Source organism: Schistocerca gregaria, chromosome X (assembly GCF_023897955.1).
Source record: "Schistocerca gregaria isolate iqSchGreg1 chromosome X, iqSchGreg1.2, whole genome shotgun sequence".
In the NCBI taxonomy this organism is placed as follows: domain Eukaryota; kingdom Metazoa; phylum Arthropoda; class Insecta; order Orthoptera; family Acrididae; genus Schistocerca; species Schistocerca gregaria.
Window position 1 is genome coordinate 799,083,995 of NC_064931.1, and position 19,041 is coordinate 799,103,035.

At 39.7% G+C, this 19,041-nt stretch overlaps 2 protein-coding genes across 3 annotated transcripts in view; one reads left to right on the forward strand and one right to left on the reverse strand.

Annotated features, from left to right (window-relative positions):
- LOC126299386 (uncharacterized) overlaps positions 1-19,041 on the forward strand; it is a 478,915-nt gene that overhangs the window by 126,750 nt on the left and 333,124 nt on the right. For both annotated transcript variants that reach the window (XM_049991253.1, XM_049991254.1), the window contains exon 2: positions 3,911-4,084. In XM_049991253.1, coding sequence (XP_049847210.1) covers positions 3,911-4,084 — 174 coding nt within the window. The remainder of the gene's footprint in view (positions 1-3,910; positions 4,085-19,041) is intronic.
- On the reverse strand, positions 1,594-2,246 carry LOC126298329 (uncharacterized). The gene is made up of 2 exons (XM_049989624.1): positions 2,164-2,246; positions 1,594-2,023 (listed from the first exon to the last, which is right to left on the reverse strand). The coding sequence occupies exons 1-2, from the start codon at positions 2,244-2,246 to the stop codon at positions 1,594-1,596; spliced, it is 513 nt and encodes a 170-aa protein (XP_049845581.1).

Consider the following 19,041-nt stretch of genomic DNA (forward strand, 5'->3'; position numbering starts at 1 on the left):
TGTTAAAGACTGCGATGGAGCTCCGTAAGGCACGGCAAACTGGCTGACACTGACGGCGGCGGTGCACAAATGCTTCGCAGCTAGCGCCATTCGACGGCCAACACTGCGGTTCCTGGTGTGTCCACTGTGCCGTGCATGTGATCATTGCTTGTACAGCCCTCTCACAGTGTCCGGAGCAAGTATGGTGGGTCTGACACACCGGTGTCAATGTGTTCTTTTTTCCATTTCCAGGAGTGTATATTTCTTTCAGTTATCTTCTGTGCTATACTGCTCAGTTTCATTGAGCTGTTTTTCTTAGCAGTGACACATCATATGATAGTTACTATTGTTATTATGTCACGCACACCAGTGCATTTTATTTATAAACATAAAGAGTCTCCATAATTTAGGTTCACGATGAAGATAGTATACCAGAGATCTTAAACAGTAATTTAAATGAGTCTCTAGTTCGCATGCAAACATAGTTCTAATAGGTCATTTCTGAAGTTTGAATTTAATGAGTTTACTCAACATGTGGCTGCATATTTAAGGTTGTACTTAAAGTAGGCATGATATGCACTCTTTGTTGTTTCCTCACTACTACAGATTTTAGTGAGCAAGTAAGATAGCAAGTTTTACTTAAATTTGAATTAAGATATTCTACATGCTTATTCCATTTTAAATTACTTTACAAACATAATCTTAAGAATTTGGTTTCTGTGCTGTTGTCAACTGGTTCATCATGGATGAAATAAATGGAATGTACATTTCCTTGTTTAGATCAGTGTGAAATTTAAATGAGATAGTATTTTTGCTGTTTATTATGAGCTTATGATTCCATGTCTAGTTGCTTTAATAGCATTTTCTGATTGTTGTAATTCTTCTCTACTTTCACCCTTCAACAGAATTTTAGTGTCATCCACAAATATGATATTTTTATGAGCATCCACGTTTATGCTTAGATCATTAATGTACAAAACGAATGAAAGTGATCCCATTACTGATTTTTCAATTACTCTATATTTAATTTGATAAGTGTTCAACAGTAGTTCTAAGGTCAACAGTAATGTGCTCAACACTTGCAGTTCATTTATGATTACTCTGGATATAACTGATCAGACTGTCAGATAGACCCCAACTGCTGTACTGTTTAAGCTTTGACAGTAGAGTTGTATGATCCATTATGTCAAAAGTTTTTGATAAATCAATAAATACTCCTGCAGATGCAGGTTTAGTAAACATTCACTGCATCCAGAAATGAGAATTATTGTTAACCATTTATTTCTGCATCCACATTGTTCCTTACATAGGGTTCTGCTTTTATTTGTAATTTCCATAAAGGTATCATTCATAATTTTGCTTAATTTGAAATGCAAGAGGAAATTGTAATGGGTCTGTAGCTATTTATGTTATTTCTCCCACCATTATTTATAAACTGGAATTATCTTAAACATTTTCAGTAAACCAGGAAAAGTGCCTGCATTGAGTGAACAGTCACATAATCATATAAGTGGTTTTATTCTGTTGAGAGCACTCTTCCTTTGTTCTTAATCAATATTTTTACCCTGTTTGGCATATCTTTTCACAAGACATTTTAATATCATTGTCATGGTATCAGATTTCCTCTAGTTTCTCCATGAGATTTTGTTTGGTGGTTATTGTAAATGTCCATATTCTCTGTTTCACAACAGTGCATACATTTTCAATTGGGTTCATATCAGGGCTATTCCATGGTGCCCCATCATGTATAAAAATTGTATCCTTGTGAGGAAACCACTCATTTATTTGGTGAAAAAGTTTCCTTTCAAGGATTTCTTTATATTGTTCTTGCCTCATTGTCCCTTCAATAGTGTGTACTCTGCCAGGAACTTTCAAGGACATCACACTCCAAGCCATAACAGAAGTTGGATGCTTCACACATTGCTGCACACACTCAGCTTTGAACTGTTCTTCAGGTCTGTGATGAACATACTGACTGCTTTCTTCCATCACAGTGCATACAGATTCTCCACTGAAGCATATCTGAACCATGTGTACCAAATTGCTGGTTAGAAAAGTTGGGAATAGTAGCATAGGAGACCTCAACAGTTGCAAAATTCAAATGTGCATTTCTTCAGAGTCAATAAAACATCACAATTTCATGCCAAAACTCCTAACTTTAGAGATCAGACCCACTTAATTTACCATATCATTCCACATACCTTAGCCCAACCCTCACTTGTCCACTCCTGAAGTTGTTTAGCCCACTGAAATCTTTTGGTTTTCATGGCAGGTGTGATTTTCTGTTTTTTCCTTGGTCACCAGGCTTTTAAACCACATTCAAACAGCCTTCTCCTCAATGTCACTGGTGAAACTTCAACACCCAAACCATTCAGCTGATGGCTCATGTCTGTAGAAGTAAGTGTACAGTTCATTTTTGCCATGTTTGTAAGTCTTTTCATTGTTCTGGGACTGATTTTTCTTTTAAGTCCACGTTTTCCTTTCCTTTTGGCTTGTATTCACCTCCTTTCTGCACTGAAAGTTTGATTCTGCTGACATTTTTCTGTGATATTCTCATTCTGTCAGCAATTTCTTGCTGTGTATAATGATTTTCAGCAAGAAGTGCTACCATAGCCATAACTGTCCGGGGTGAAACCTCTTTTGTCTTCCCCATAATGTCACTTTCTTTGGAAACTCCACGATTTATTCCTATAGCTAATAACATGCAAGTTCACAAGCTCTATAATGTCTTGTTAACTTCTTGCTAGAATAAGAAGCTTAAATACATCCACATTACTGTAAACACAGTTTCAAAGCATGTACACAGACTACTAACACCAACACGATTTGGAGGGAAAATGACAAATATTACCAACTGTGAAAAATGCAGTGATCTGTGAGTTACTTGGAAGGGAAATTTCGTGGTATCAATCCAACCATTAAAACAAATCAATTATTACACTTGTCTCTCCTATTTTTACATCAGAAAATTTAAGAGTATCAAAAATAATCATATAGTATAATAATTTGAACACGTCTGTGAAACTAAAAGTGACACACTGTCCAAGCTTTTGGAATGAATAATTCTTTCCTTCATATCCTTTCCAAATCTCTCCCTCTTTTCTCCATGAGGAAGAGCTAGGCTAGTGTGTCATTTTTACTTTTACTTATGTATATTGGCTGTACTACACATATCACCTCATTGAGGTAAGTAGTGGCTAGCATTTCTGACAGATAATTTATTAGTTTATTTGACTGGATTTTCCTTTGATATAATTAGATTGGTTACCCCTTTTTATGTTTGATTTTCTCATATCATCTGAAACACCTGTAATAAAACTGTTAAATACGTTAACTACTTCTGAGGATTTGTTGCTTTTTTCCTTTCATTTTTAATAATACTCCAGTTGGTGTTCACTTTAATTGTCAATTTATGCATGTATTTATCATTATGCATTTGTTGTGCTTCTGTTACTACTTTCTCTATATTTTGTACTATATGTGCAGTAATTTGTTGCAACATTGAGACAAATCTTGACTGTATCCCAGTTGGTATCTCAGTATGGCTATATCCATCTTTGCATCTCAGTGAGTCATAGTGTTATATTTTGAAAGTTTCCTAGAATTCAATTTCTGTTTTTCCTCAGGTGCTCTTGTGGTAATTTTTCTTTTGCTTCTTATAAAATTTCCATTGTAGCTTAACCACTGATAATTAAATATTTGCCATTGCTATATTTTGTTTCTATTTTATTTTACTGCAATGAAATTAGTATGTTGCAGAAATGTAATATCCTATTTGTCACTTTTTTAAGCTCATAATTTTCACGTTATATGAGAATATGACTCCATACATATGTGAGCCATTGCACGCATGTCAGTACTGAGTTTTTAATGCCAGAGATATGACTTGGACATCTTTTTGCTGATTATTCTGATTTTATTCTTCATACAGGCCGTGGAAAGTGGCAACAAAGAGACAGTCCATATTTTACTGGAAAATGGAGTTGACTTAAATCCAGTTGATTACAGTGGCAACTCGACCTTGCACATAACTGCCAGAAAAGGATTTTACGACATCTCTTCAATGTTGCTGGAGAAAGGAGTCAACACTGAAGTTTCAAATAATGTAAGTACTACAGTATGTCACAAAGCCTTGCAAAATTTTTGTTGTTTTGGCAATGGATTAACATTATTTAACAAATTATGGATTTTGAAATGTTGTCAAAGGGCCATCTTTAACCAGAAGCACTGGGATATATTGTGTTACATTTAAAGAAAACTACTAAGTAGGAGGCTTATCCCTGAAAATTGTATAATTTGTGGATGGATTTGAAAGAGTATGAAGTTTGTTAATTTTAGTAACTTGAGACATTAATTGGCTAGGTAATACCTGAATGTACAAATACTGAAACTAGTTAACAGTTCAACATCATAGATATATCTCCAAATTGTTATTAAATTTCAACTGAACTAATGGAATGAGTGGGTCACTTTAGGGGATCTCAAGTTGATTACGTATTTCTAGATTTCCGGAAAGCTTTTGACACTGTTCCTCACACGCGACTTCTAATCAACCTGCGGGCCTATGGGGTATCATCGCAGTTGTGCAACTGGATTCGTGATTTCTTGTCAGGAAGGTCGCAGTTCATAGTAATAGATGGCAAATCATCGAGTAAAACTGAAGTGATATCAGGTGTTTCCCAGGGAAGCGTCCTGAGACATCTGCTGTTCCTGATCTATATAAATGACCTGGGTGACAATCTGAGCAGTTCTCTTAGGTTGTTCGCAGATGATGCTGTAATTTACCGTCTAGTAATGTCATCCGAAGACCAGTATCAGTTGCAAAGCGATTTAGAAAAGATTGCTGTATGGTGTGTCAGGTGGTAGTTGACGCTAAATAACGAAAAGTGTGAGATGATCCACATGAGTTCCAAAAGAAATCCGTTGGAATTTGATTACTCGATAAATAGTACAATTCTCAAGGCTGTCAATTCAACTAAGTACCTGGGTGTTAAAATTATGAACAACTTCAGTTGGAAGGACCACATAGATAATATTGTCGGGAAGGCGAGCCAAAGGTTGCGTTTCATTGGCAGGACACTCAGAAGATGCAACAAGTCCACTAAAGAGACAGCTTACACTACACTCGTTCGTCCTCTGTTAGAATATTGTTGCACGGTTTGGGATCCTTACCAGGTGGGATTGACGGAGGACATCGAAAGGGTGCAAAAAAGGGCAGCTCGTTTTGTATTATCACGTTATAGGGGAGAGAGTGTGGCAGATATGATACGTGAGATGGGATGGAAGTCATTGCAGCATAGACGTTTTTCGTCACGGCGAGACCTTTTTACAAAATTTCAGTCACCAACTTTCTCTTCCGAATGCGAAAATATTTTGTTGAGCCCAACCTACATAGGTAGGAATGATCATCAAAATAAAATAAGAGAAATAAGAGCTCGAACAGAAAGGTTTAGGTGTTTGTTTTTCCCGCGCGCTGTTAGGGAGTGGAATGGTAGAGAGATAGTATGATTGTGGTTCGATGAACCCTCTGCCAAGCACTTAAATGTGAATTGCAGAGTAGTCATTTAGATGTAGAGTGTAAAGCATCATATTATTTTGGTGGAGAAACATAACTACTCATAGAATTAATTTATGTTTATGTGAATTCATAATCCTACAGTATTTCAGAGAAGACATGTTCTGCCAGTATCATTATTGGGTTGATTTATGTCACAGTCATGATTTCAGTTTGTGTACCAATTTCAAGTGATAACTCAACATGAAGTACATCAGTACATATTCTGTAGCATTAACAGGGCATGATCTTTATGTCCACCCATATTTACATATGTCTTATACAGACAAAGTGAAATATGTGAGAAAGATAATGTTAGACTTTTGTGAAAAATACACTGAAGCACCAAAGAAACTGGTATATGCATTATTACTCAAATACAGAGATATGTAAACAGGCAGAATACAGTGCTGCAGTTGGTGACACCTATATAAGACAGTAAGTGTCTGGCACAGATGTTAGAGTGGTTACTGCTGCTACAATGGCTTGTTATCAAGATTTAAGTGAGTCTGAATTTTATAGTCAGCACACGAGCAATGGGACATAGAACCTCTGAGGTAAAGATGAAGTGGGGATTTTCCCATATGACAATTTCATGAGTGTACCGTGAATATCAGGAATACAGTAAAACATCAAGCCTCTGACATTGCTGTAGCTGGTAAAAGATTGTGAAAGAATGGGACCAACAACAACTGAAGAGAATTGTTCAACATGACAGAAGTGCAATCCTTCTGCAAATTTCTTCAGATTTCAAGGCTGGAACATCAACAAGTGTCAGCATGCAAACCATTCAATGAAATATCACCCATATGGGCTTTTGGAGCCAAAGGCCCACTCGTGTACCCTTGATGACTGCATGACACAAAGCTTTATGCCTCGCCTTTGCCCCTCAACATCAACATTGGACAATTGATTAATGCAAACATGTTGCCTGGCCAGACGAGACTTGTTTCAAATTATATCGAGCACATGGGTATGAAGACAACCTCATGAATCCATGGACCCTGCATGACAGCAGGTGACTGTTCATGCTGGTGGAGGCTCTGTAATGGTGTGGGGCATGTGCATTTGGAGTGAAATTGGAACCCTGATATGTTTAGATACAATTCTGAGTGATGACACACATGTAAGCATCCTGTCTGATCAGCTGCATCCATTCATGTCCATTGTTCATTGCAATGGGCTTGGGCAATTTCAGTAGGACAATGTGATGCTGAATATGTCCAGAATTGCTACAGAGCGGCTCCAGGAATGCTTTTCTGAATTTAAACACTTCCCAAACTTCCTGGCAGATTAAAACTGTGTGCCTGACCGAGATTCGAACTCGGGACCTTTGACTTTCGCGGGCAAGTGCTCTACCATCTGAGCTACCGAAGCATGACCCACGCCCGGTCCTCACAGCTTTACTTCTGCCAGTATCTCATCCCCTACCTTCCAAACTTTACATAAGCTCTCCTGCAACCTTGCAGAACTAGCACTCCTGTAAAGTTTGGAAGGTAGGAGATGAGATACTGGCAGAAGTAAAGCTGTGAGGACTGGACGTGAGTCGTGCTTATGTAGCTCAGATAGTAGAGCACTTGCCCACGAAAGGCAAAGGTCCCGAGTTCGAGTCTCGGTCGGGCACACAGTTTTAATCTGCCAGGAAGTTTCATATCAGCACACACTCCACTGCAGAGTGAAAATCTCATTCTGGTTAAACACTTCCACTGGCACCAACTCCCCAGACATGATCATTATTGAGCATATCTTGGATGCCTTCCAATGTGCTGTTCAGAAGAGGGATTCACCCCCTTGTACTCTTATGGATTTATGGACAGCCTTGCAGGATTCATGGTGTCAGTTCCCTTTGGCACTACTTCAGACATTAGTTGAGTCCATGCCATCTCGTTTTGTGACACTTCTGTGTGCTCACGGAGCCCTACACAATATTAGGCAGATACACCAGTTTCTTTGGCTCTTCAGTGTAATTTGCCATGATTGCAGTGTGGTTGTTTTTGCACTGTCATTTCAGTGATTCATTAAGCTCATGGACTCACATTACTTTGTACACTGAAGTGATAAAAGTCATGGGATACTCCCAATATCACGTCGAACCTCATTTTGCCCGGCGTAGTGCAGCAGCTCAATGTGGCATGGACTCAACAAGTTGTTGGAAGTCCCCTGCAGAAATACTGAGCCATGCTGCCGCTATAGCTGCCCCTAATTGTGGAAGTGATGCCAGTGCAGGATTTTGTGCATGACCTGACCTCTTCATTATGCCCCATAAATGTTTGATGAGAGTCATGTTGAGTGATCTGGGTGGCCAAATCAATCACACGAACTGTCCAGAATGTTCTTTAAACTAATTGCAAACATTGTCATCCATAAAAATTTCCATGATTTTTGGGAATATGAAGTCCATGAATGGCTGAAAATGGTCTCCAAGTAGTCAAACATAACAAGGGCCATGTCCATTCCATGTAAACACAGCCTGTCAGCTTGCACGGTACCTTGCTGATAACTTGGGTCCATGGCTTCATGGGGTCTGCACTACACTTGAACTCAACCATCAAATTGGGAAACCATAGACTTGTCTGATGAGGCTATGGTTTTCCAATCATCTAGGGTTTAACCGATATGGTCATGAGCCCAGAAAAGGCACTGCAGGCAATGTAGTGCTGTTAGCAAAGACACTTGCATCTGTCATCTGCTGCAATAGCCCATTAACACCAAATTTTGCCACACTGTTCTAATGGATACATTTTTTGTACATTTTACATTGATTTCTACAATTATTTCATGCAGTGTTGCTTGTCTGTTAGCACTGATAACTCTATGCAAATGCCACTACCTTGTCTGTGGTGAGAGGTAATACCTGAAATTTGGCACTCATGGCACACTCTTGACACTGTGAATCTTGGAATATTGAATCCCCTAATGGTTTCTGAAATGTCATCTCCCATGCATCTAGCTCCAACTACCATTCCACATTCAAATTTTGTCAGTTCCCATCATATGGCCATAATCATCTTGGGAAACTTTTCACGATAATCACCTGAGTACAAATGACAGCTCTCAGCCTCAGAATCCCTGGGATTTATTACATTGCTACTGAGTTTGGAAGCAATTACAGTGGTCAGTCCACTTTTTCTGACTACTATGCAGAACATCAATGGAATATTACAAATTGAGATCTGGACAAATCTTCAGTTTCTGAGCACAGGCTCACAAGCAAACGTGAATACTGCTTGATGAAACAAAACTTTTGTTCCAATCTTCTACATTCTGGGATTCTGTAATTAAAGAGGCTGTTGAAACAAAAATGCGCGAGAAGAACTTCAACAGTGACAGCAGATATAATCTTAGTGGGCCACGGAAGCGCGCTCTTGATGCAGAAAAGAAGCAGAGATATTTGTCGCAATGTTTACGCTACCACGTGAGTCATGGCAACACTAGCACAGGTGCTGATGCCATCTGTGGCAGCATTATGTAATTACTGACCAACCAGAAGCCATTTATGGTCTATGTAAGGCTGCCACAGCAGCGGTTTAGACAGTCAATCGCTCCTGCCGAAGATGATGGAGGTAACTGTCGAAAGCTTGATGCTTCACCTTGAAATGACATGGGAAAAGTCCAACAGTGTTTTGTACAGTTATGACCATGTTTTACATGGAGCTGGGTAAGGAAAGGAGGACAGGTTTTTTTCAGCTGCAAATATTCAGCCATTGTGAGACGTTCATCACTGGCTCTGACAAGCTGTACAATGAAGTACTGAGATCACTTATCAGGTGAGCAGAGAACAGATGGAAACCTTGGTGTGTCTCAGTTCTAATGGACATCACAAACTGCACCAGAACTAGTACATATTGCTAAGCTCTTACTTTGTAGAGTGTCCATTTGAGAGGACTCTGAAACAAATGTTGTATTTCACACACATTGCTCTTGGGAAAAATAATGATCCCCATTTGTAGATGCAGATTATTGTGTTGAAGTAACACATAATGTCCCTGCTAGGAGAATGACATCAATATGTGCTTAACAAACTTTTGCAGAGTGGGGGCTGTTTTCTCCTCTTTCAGCAAATCCCAAAGATGAATGCAAGCTGTACTTGATGTCACCCCAATATGCACACTATGCAACTTACATGTTGCGACTCATCCCTAGATGCTGTGTAGATTAACACCACTGTTTCTATAATGTGTGAATCTTCACTTATTAATAAACTAAATGACCATCCAAACTTGGACAACAAATGTGGCAATATTACCTGGGCAGTAACTCACAATCAGTGCATCAACAAGTATAGCAATCCATAAGTAGATCCACCAGCAGTTTGCAGACCTACCCCTCTTCTCATATCTTTAGTACAATAGTGCATTTGTCATATTAAAATGTCTGACAGGTTTCTTGAATTTATTAGTGACTTATTCTGCAACAGTGGCTTTGGAGATTACTGTGACATTACTCATTCAACATTTTAGTGAAAAAATGTTAGAATGTGTTGTTTTATTCTCAACATCCAAGATTTTGGATGATTGGGTTGCTGTTATGAAATTATTCTATTAAATATGTAAATACAGAATTTGGAGATTCATTACACTGACATGACAAAAGTCGTGGCGTACCTTTTAATGTTCTGTTGAACCTCCTTTAGCCCATTGTAGTGTAGCAACTCAATGTAACACTCAACAAGTTGTTGGTAGTCCTCTGCAGAAATATTGAGCCATGCTGCCTATAGCCATCCTTAATTGTGAAAGTGCTGCCGATGCAGGATTTTGTGTATGAACTGACCTCTTGATTATGTGCCATAAATGTTCAATGATATTCAAGTCACTTGATCTGGTTTGCCAAATCATTCACTCAAATTGTCCCAAATGTTCTTCAAACCAATTGTGAACAATTATGTCCTGGTGACATGGTGCATTGCCATCCATAAAAATGCCATTGTTTTCTTTGTCCAGTTTATTTGACTTTATTGCAGTAGTCAAGCCATAGTCACAGTAACTTACAGAAAGTTTACATAACTAGTTTTGGTGAAGCTCAACCACTATTATTAAATGTAACTAGTACAAAATAAGTCATATGGCAATCTCAGCTGTATATGTCTCATCCAAGCAAACAGTTGTGTCTTGGACTCAGTACTATTGAGTGCCATGTTCAAGATTACAAGTTATGTATTTTCAGCTGGAAGGCTTTGAGATGTGGAGATTTTTGCCTCAGAGTTGACCAATTGGTTTGGAGACAATTTATACATGTAATAATATGTGGAATTCATGCATGGATGTTGTTATTTCATTAACTTAATGAAGATGCATTCTGATACTTCAGTTAACAGTTTCAGCTCATACTTGAGTGATGTATGTTTCAGAATAAAAGCAGAAATGCTGAGATTAATAAGAGAAGATTTTCACTTGTCAGGTTCTTTATGCAAGTAGCTGGACAATGCTGATCCTAATCCAACATATAAAGCATGAAGACCTTAATGTTCCATATAGATAAAGGCTTCACAGTGACTAACTGCACTGATGTTGCTTCTTCACATTACTGCATAACAAGGTTTAATTTAACACAAAAAATCCGCAGTATTGTTTCCTATGACAAAGGAGTTGTGCTTAGATGTTATTTATATTTCGGGTTCTTGTAATTAACAGCGGACTTATTTTGTTTTTGTTACATTTGATAATGGTGACTGAGATTCACTGAAACTAGTCATGTACAATTTCTGTAAGTTACTGTGACTATGACTTGACTACTGTACTGAAATCAAATAAATTTGAAAAACTTACATTTAGTCATGCTCCATAAGACAGTAATAACTAATCGCACCACACCACCCCACACTGCAGCCCACATTATATCGAGCCACCCCTAGCTTGCACAGTACCTTGATAGTAATCTGGGTCCATGGCTTCATGGAGTCTGTGCCACATTTGAACCCTGCTATCAGCTCTTACCAACTGAAATCAGAGCTCATCCATCCAGACCACAGTTTTCCAGTCATCTAGGATCCAACGATATGGTCACGGCAGGAGAGGTGCCACAGGTGATGTTTTGCTATTACCAAAAGGCACTCACTTTTGTTGTCTGTTGCCATAGCCCATGAATACCAGATTTCACCACTTTTTCCTAACATATACATTCATTGTGCATCCCACTTTGATTTCTGTGGTTATTTCACTCACTGTTGGTTGTCTGTTAGCACTGACAACTCTACACAAACACTGCTACTCTCAGTCATTAAGTGAAGGTTGTCTGCCACTGTGTTGTCTGTGGTGAGAGGTAATGTCTGAATTTGGTATTTTTGGCTTGCTCTTGACACTGTGAATCTTTGAATAGTGAATTCCCTGAGGGTTTCTGAAATGGAATGTCCCCTGCATCTAGCACCAACTATCATTCCATGTTCAAAGTCTGTTAATTCGTGTCAGGAAGCTTTTAACATGAATCATCTGGGCATAAATGACACATCCGCCAATGCACTTCACTTTTCTACCTTGTGTATGTGATACAACTGCCATCTGCAGCTGGGCATATCACTTTCCCATGACTTTTGTCACCTCACTTTGTATAGGCTATTTCTGATTATAACATCTAAGAGGTTTCTTGAATTGCTAATTAGTAAAAGAATTCAACTGTATCCTAATCCCTTGGACTCCAATGCACACTGGAGGCTTTTTGAGAAAATGTTTGAAAAGATGGTGCAGCAGAATGACAGCTGTGCCAACAAAACTGATATTATATATTACAAAACAGAATTACATAGTCTTTAAGTCCACCATAATAAATAAAAAGAAAATCATAAGGCCTTACAAATAAAAGTTACTAATTCTTAACAGTAGTAAAAGGGTTCTGGAGGCTGCACAGGGCACTTATAGGTGCACAGCACTTGTTAGAGTTTCATTTGTAATTAATAGGTACTGAACTGTTCACGCTTTGAAGAATAAAAACTGTGCTGTGTTACTATAGAATTACTAAAGGAAATAATGTGTGTTACTCTACATGCAAGTCATATAACACCGTGCATCAGAGAGTGTAATGAATGATTCATTAGTCAGCATTTGAATGCCATGCTACACTCCTGGAAATGGAAAAAAGAACACATTGACACCGGTGTGTCAGACCCACCATACTTGGTCCGGACACGGCGAGAGGGCTGTACAAGCAATGATCACACGCACGGCACAGCGGACACACCAGGAACCGCGGTGTTGGCCGTCGAATGGCGCTAGCTGCGCAGCATTTGTGCACCGCCGCCGTCAGTGTCAGCCAGTTCGCCGTGGAATACGGAGCTCCATCGCAGTCTTTAACACTGGTAGCATGCCGCGACAGCGTGGACGTGAACCGTATGTGCAGTTGACGGACTTTGAGCGAGGGCGTATAGTAGGCATGCGGGAGGCCGGGTGGACGTACCGGCGAATTGCTCAACACGTGGGGCGTGAGGTCTCCACAGTACATCGATGTTGTCGCCAGTGGTCGGCGGAAGGTGCACGTGCCCATCGACCTGGGACCGGTCCGCAGCGACGGACGGATGCACGCCAAGACCGTAGGATCCTACGCAGTGCCGTAGGGGACCGCACCGCCACTTCCCAGCAAATTAGGGACACTGTTTCTCCTGGGGTATCGGCGAGGACCATTCGCAACCGTCTCCATGAAGCTGGGCTACGGTCCCGCACACCGTTAGGCCGTCTTCCGCTCACGCCCCAACATCGTGCAGCCCGCCTCCGGTGGTGTCGCGACAGGCGTGAATGAAGGGACGAATGGAGACGTGTCGTCTTCAGCGATGAGAGTCGCTTCTGCCTTGGTGCCAATGATGGTCGTATGCGTGTTTGGCGCCGTGCAGGTGAGCGCCACAATCAGGACTGCATACGACCGAGGCACACAGGGCCAACACCCGGCATCATGGTGTGGGGAGCGATCTCCTACACTGGCCGTACACCTCTGATGATCGTCGAGGGGACACTAAATAGTGCACAGTACATCCAAACCGTCATCGAACCCATCGTTCTACCATTCCTAGACAGGCAAAGGAAATTGCTGTTCCAGCAGGACAATGCACGTCCGCATGCATCCCGTGCCACCCAACGTGCTCTAGAAGGTGTAAGTCAACTACCCTGGCCAGCAAGATCTCCGGATCTGTCCCCCATTGAGCATGTTTGGGACTGGATGAAGCGTCGTCTCACGCGGTCTGCATGTCCAGCACGAACGCTGGTCCAACTGAGGCGCCAGGTGGAAATGGGATGGCAAGCCGTTCCACAGGACTATATCCAGCATCTCTACGATCGTCTCCATGGGAGAATAGCAGCCTGCATTGCTGCGAAAGGTGGATATACACTGTACTAGTGCCGACATTGTCCATGCTCTGTTGCCTGTGTCTATGTGCCTGTGGTTCTGTCAGTGTGATCATGTGATGTATCTGACCCCAGGAATGTGTCAATGAAGTTTCCCCTTCCTGGGACAATGAATTCACGGTGTTCTTATTTCAATTTCCAGGAGTGTATATTGGTGTTCGTATGGTCCTTACTCCGCCAGTGTGCTTTTAGATATAGAATTGAGAATATCATGTCTGATTAACTTGAACAGGAGAATGATGTCTACAAATACTGTGTTTTAAGTACAGAGTATGCGTCTCATTACTATATATACCTATGGTATAATGATCATCAAATCTGTGCTGTGCTGTGGTATGTGTGTGTGCGCGCGTGTGTGTTTTGCGTAGTACTTTTGTATACTTCTTTACTTTAGTTAGATAGCTAGTTAGTTAGTTGTTTATTCATTCACAGATCAGTTTACAACAATATTACGTATGTCAGATCAGTAAAATTAAATGCTATCAAAAGTTAAAGAGTCATACATGCTTGCATATAATTTTTGACACAACTACACTCATATGGTTTTATACACTGTGTAAAATGATCTTTTATGTATACAGTGTATACCTGCAAGAAGTTAAGGTAATAATGGCCTGTCTATATTACATTCACACTTGCTATCACCAGGCATCAAGACAATGATGACACCAGAGCCTTCTGTCACATTGTTTTCTTTCCTTGTTTGTTTTCTTGTCTGTCCATCTGAAAAACTGTATCAGTATCCCTCCATAATGAATGCAGTTTGAGCACATGAAAATGAAAGATTTTGGGAATATGATATTCCAGTAACATCCATTATACAGTTAAAATACACTATCTGATCAAAAGTATCCAGACACCTATCAGTGGACATTAATATGGGGTATGTCCACCCTTCACCTTTATAATAGATTGAAATCTGCTGGAGACACTTTCAATGAGATGTTCTCAATGTCTGTGGAGGAATTGCAGCCAGTTCTTCCTCAAGAGCCAAAGAGCCAAAACTAGAGAACATAATGATGTTGGATGCTGGGATCTTGAGCGACGATGTTCTGACTCACCCAAAGGTGCTCTATTGGTTTTAGGTCAGGGCTCTGGGCAGGCCAGCCCATTTCAAGAATGTTATTGTCCACAAATCATTGCCTCCCAGATGCTGCTTTATAACAGTGTGCATTGTCATGGTGATAAAATCATCATCTCTGAACTGTTTCTCTACTGTACTCATTATGCAATGCTGTAAAACATGTTTACATCCTTCCACATTTAGTATTTTCTTATGTGCAAAAAGGGAACCACCCTATAACTACAAAAAGCTCTTGCTCGGCATAAAACCTCTTCCTCTGTACTTCACTGATGACTCTACATATCTTCTTTTTCTTGTGCCTTTGTCCTGCATTGGTACTGGCTCATGATTTTACAAATGGATTTTGCAAGGTTGGTTATGAGGTGGCTGGATGGCCTTCTGTCACCACCCCATTATCCCCCAGGCAGAATATTTGTACTCCAGATGTCTGCATGTAGTATCATTCATGTGGAAGTACGTGGAAGTTCTCTAAATGTTTGTGAATCATGTAACTGAAGTGAGACTTGAGTACCAACTTAGTATTCATCTAGTGGGCTGTGGGAAACTGCCAAAAACCTCATCCATGTTGGCCAGCACACTGACCTTCATCATTAATCTGCCAGGAAGATCCAGTCCAGGGCCAGCCCACCTCCCCATCTCAGAAGCAGTTTTTAATGTACACGACCATCCAGCTTGGTCACTGGTAGATAATATTCAAGAAACCCAAATTATTTCATTGAATTGTCATAGGGTATAGCATGATTTATTACAACAGGTCACTCATTTCAAGTCATTCACTGCACATTGGCATCACTCTTTGCACAATCTCAAATCTCACATAGAACTGACTGCAGAAATATTTGGCTGATGAAAAATTGGTTGACTATAGTGCCCCATTCTTTTTAACTTCCTATGCAAAGTCATTGTGCTAGCTGGACTGCTGGTAGTACATTGGAACTCATGAGTGGTTTCTCCCACTGGTTTAGGGCAACTTTTTACAACCACCCTCTCTAGTGCTTGACAGTCCCTCCATCAGTATATGAGGTCTGCCCGGTCTTTGCTCTATCACATTTCCACTTCACAATGACATCAACAACAATCAACTTGGCCAGGTTTTGAAGGGTTGAAACATACTGGTGGATTTGCTTATCAGGCGATATCCAGTGATTAGTCCCCATTCAAAGTTACTGAGCTCTCCTGACTAACCTATTCTGCTGTCACTGCTTGTCTGCTGACAACACACTACTCTTTGCCTTCTTTATGTACTGGCAGGTCTACCTCTTGTGGTATCTAGTAGTCAATTCCACATTGCATTCAATATGGTTTTGCAGATGCTTTTGATCCAACAGGGTATATTGAGATATTGATAGCTTTGTAAACAAGACTGAGAATGATGCTGAGCTTTCAGGCAAAGCAGTTCTTGACACCTTATTTTTATTAGTTATTTTTCTGATAAAGTTCAAGATTCTAGGTATTTCATATTCCAAACCTTTTTCTGGATGTAAGGTAAATCAAATAGGAAACATTTGTGTGTGGAATGTCCATTACTTCAAACAGTTCCCTGCAAGCTTCAAAAAATTTCAGCATTACTTTCACATGAGTTTTTTGTGTTTTGACCAACACATTATCTCCTAAAGCTGGACTAGCCATGGCTGCAGTGCACCACTTCTCTGTCAGTATGACTCCCTTCAGTTCAGCAGAATCATGGTGAGAGCACTGTTTACTTTTCACTATTTGTTCATAGTATGAAGGATGTTTGCAGGTCCAGTGTCTGTTTGCACAAAAAGAGGCAGTCTAGCAATGTATCATCACAAACCTTTCAAAACGAATGGGAATAACAGAAAAGACAAATCAAAATTCTGAATATCTATTATGCAGTTTCATAATTGATGGATACCACAAATTTGCTATGAAACAAAGTTACAAGAGCACACAGAAAGAATTTAAAGATTCAATTGACACTGAAAGAGGAAAAAATTACAATGATCAACAGATGGAATTCATTATTATGTACATCAAGAATCACTTAGTCCTTAATTTGCAGGTATTGAGCACTTGAAGGAATTGGTCGTATGAGTAGTAAAATTTCTGAAGCCACACACATTATTCCATTGCCAATTGCAACAGTTTTCTATAAAACTGAATGAAGAGTATGGAGAATTTATGTATTGCATTACTGCAATGTATGTTGGTTAAGAAAAGAGGCATGTCTAGAATGATTTTTTTATTTAAAGCCACTGTTGTTAGTTTATGAATGAAAGAGGAGTGCAGGAACAAAAATTAGAAGGAAAGAGGGGTGCTGGAACATCCAGAAGGGCTTGAAGACCTTCCATTTTAAGTAGTCTTGGCTGCACACTGCCCACAGTAAGACACTGCAAGGTGAGAAACAACTTATTTCTGATTTGATGGGGACATATTTAAAAAGAGATTCACATTGTAGAAGAGACAAATTTTGACAATAAACACATTCCAGTTCCCTAAGCTCACTGGCATTAAAGAAAATCTGAGATTTGAAGATTTCATTGTGACCTTGAAAGAATTACAAGGATAGTTTTCTAAACATTTTGAAGACACTGCCAATCTTACATCTGTTTTCAAGCCTGTTTGCCATTTCATTTGAAAGCACCCCTGTGTACATACAGGTGGGACTGATTGATCTGCAAATTAATTCCCATTTTAAAGATAAATTTTTTTACATTAAAACTGTCCAGGATGTCTACTGTGTTTCCATATCTCGATAATGAAGTTGCAAGAGTGCTGTAATATTTTAATCAACTTGTGTGTGCATGAAACATCCTTTTTTGATTATGAAACTATATAAATAACAGTTACGTGGCAATCTGCATGCAAAAATCTGTGAAATTGTATGTGTCTCTCCATAAGCTGGCAGTTTGTACCAGATGAAAATTGTATTATGTTTTCAATATTCCAAAAATAATTAAATAAATAGCAAACATTTATTTAGTTTGTGATCTATATTGTTGAGAAATAGAAAAAATGAAACCATCTTATATGCAGTGCATTCACAGTTTCACTCTCTTCCCCCTCGTCTTGCTCAGACCATGTGGCATGGCAGTGGGGGAAGTGTGGAGCCACGCTGAGCTCTATCTACAACATGTGAGCCAAGGGGTGACTTGCTAGGTGAATTCTTGGCCACTCCTGTCCTAAACGAATGGAAGTAAACTTTTCTTTTGCGTCATGCTCTTCATCCTTGCTTGGCAACTCTTTTCCATTTTCTCATTCACTATTTTCCTTTTCTCTTCCAATGCCAGCTGTTTTATGAAGGACAGGATATATTATTTTATACTCATTTTTCATGTTCTCTCGTCAAATTTTGCTGAATATCTTCATGTTGACAGTCTGCCATAGCATCTCACCTTTTCCATCCTAGGTTATCTTCACCTAATTTTCCTGTTGAATAGACTTTCTTATCCTCCTCCTCCATCTTTTTACTAGCATCATTTCTCTTTAGGACCTCCCATTCTACTGTGGCAATATCTAATTTTATTACATACAATCCTGTCCCTTTACAACTCCCCCCTCCACCCCCACCCCTTCCCTTATAACTGAAAACGATTCTGATTGTTGATCAGCATTATTCTTGAAACTTCCTGGCAGATTAAAACTGTGTTCCAAATGAGGACAAGTATCTGGGACCTTTCACATGCAAGTGCTCCAGCAAGTGAGCTATCTAGCCATCACTCATGACCTGCCCTCAGAGTTTTACTTCTGCCAGTACCTCATCTTACCCTACACACTTAACAGAAGTGCTCCTGTATGCCTTGCGGACTATTGCTTTGGAAGAAAGGACATCACAGAGACATGGTTGAATTTTCATTCTGCTTGAAGTATGCTCTGATTTTATACTTCCTGGCAGATTAAAACTGTGTGTTAGATCAGGATTTGAACCTGGGAACTCTGCCTTTCATGAGCAAGAGCTCTACCAACTGAGCCCAAGAGATACAAGAACAAGATGAAAAACAAAAGTTCTCAATATTTGTACTACCGAGAGATTAATAAAGAAGAATAGTAATCAACCCTCTGTGTTCCAAGCAAAGGTGACAGAGTTTATTAAGCAAAGGGAAATGAAGCAGTTAAGTCTAGTGTTTGAAATTATGCTG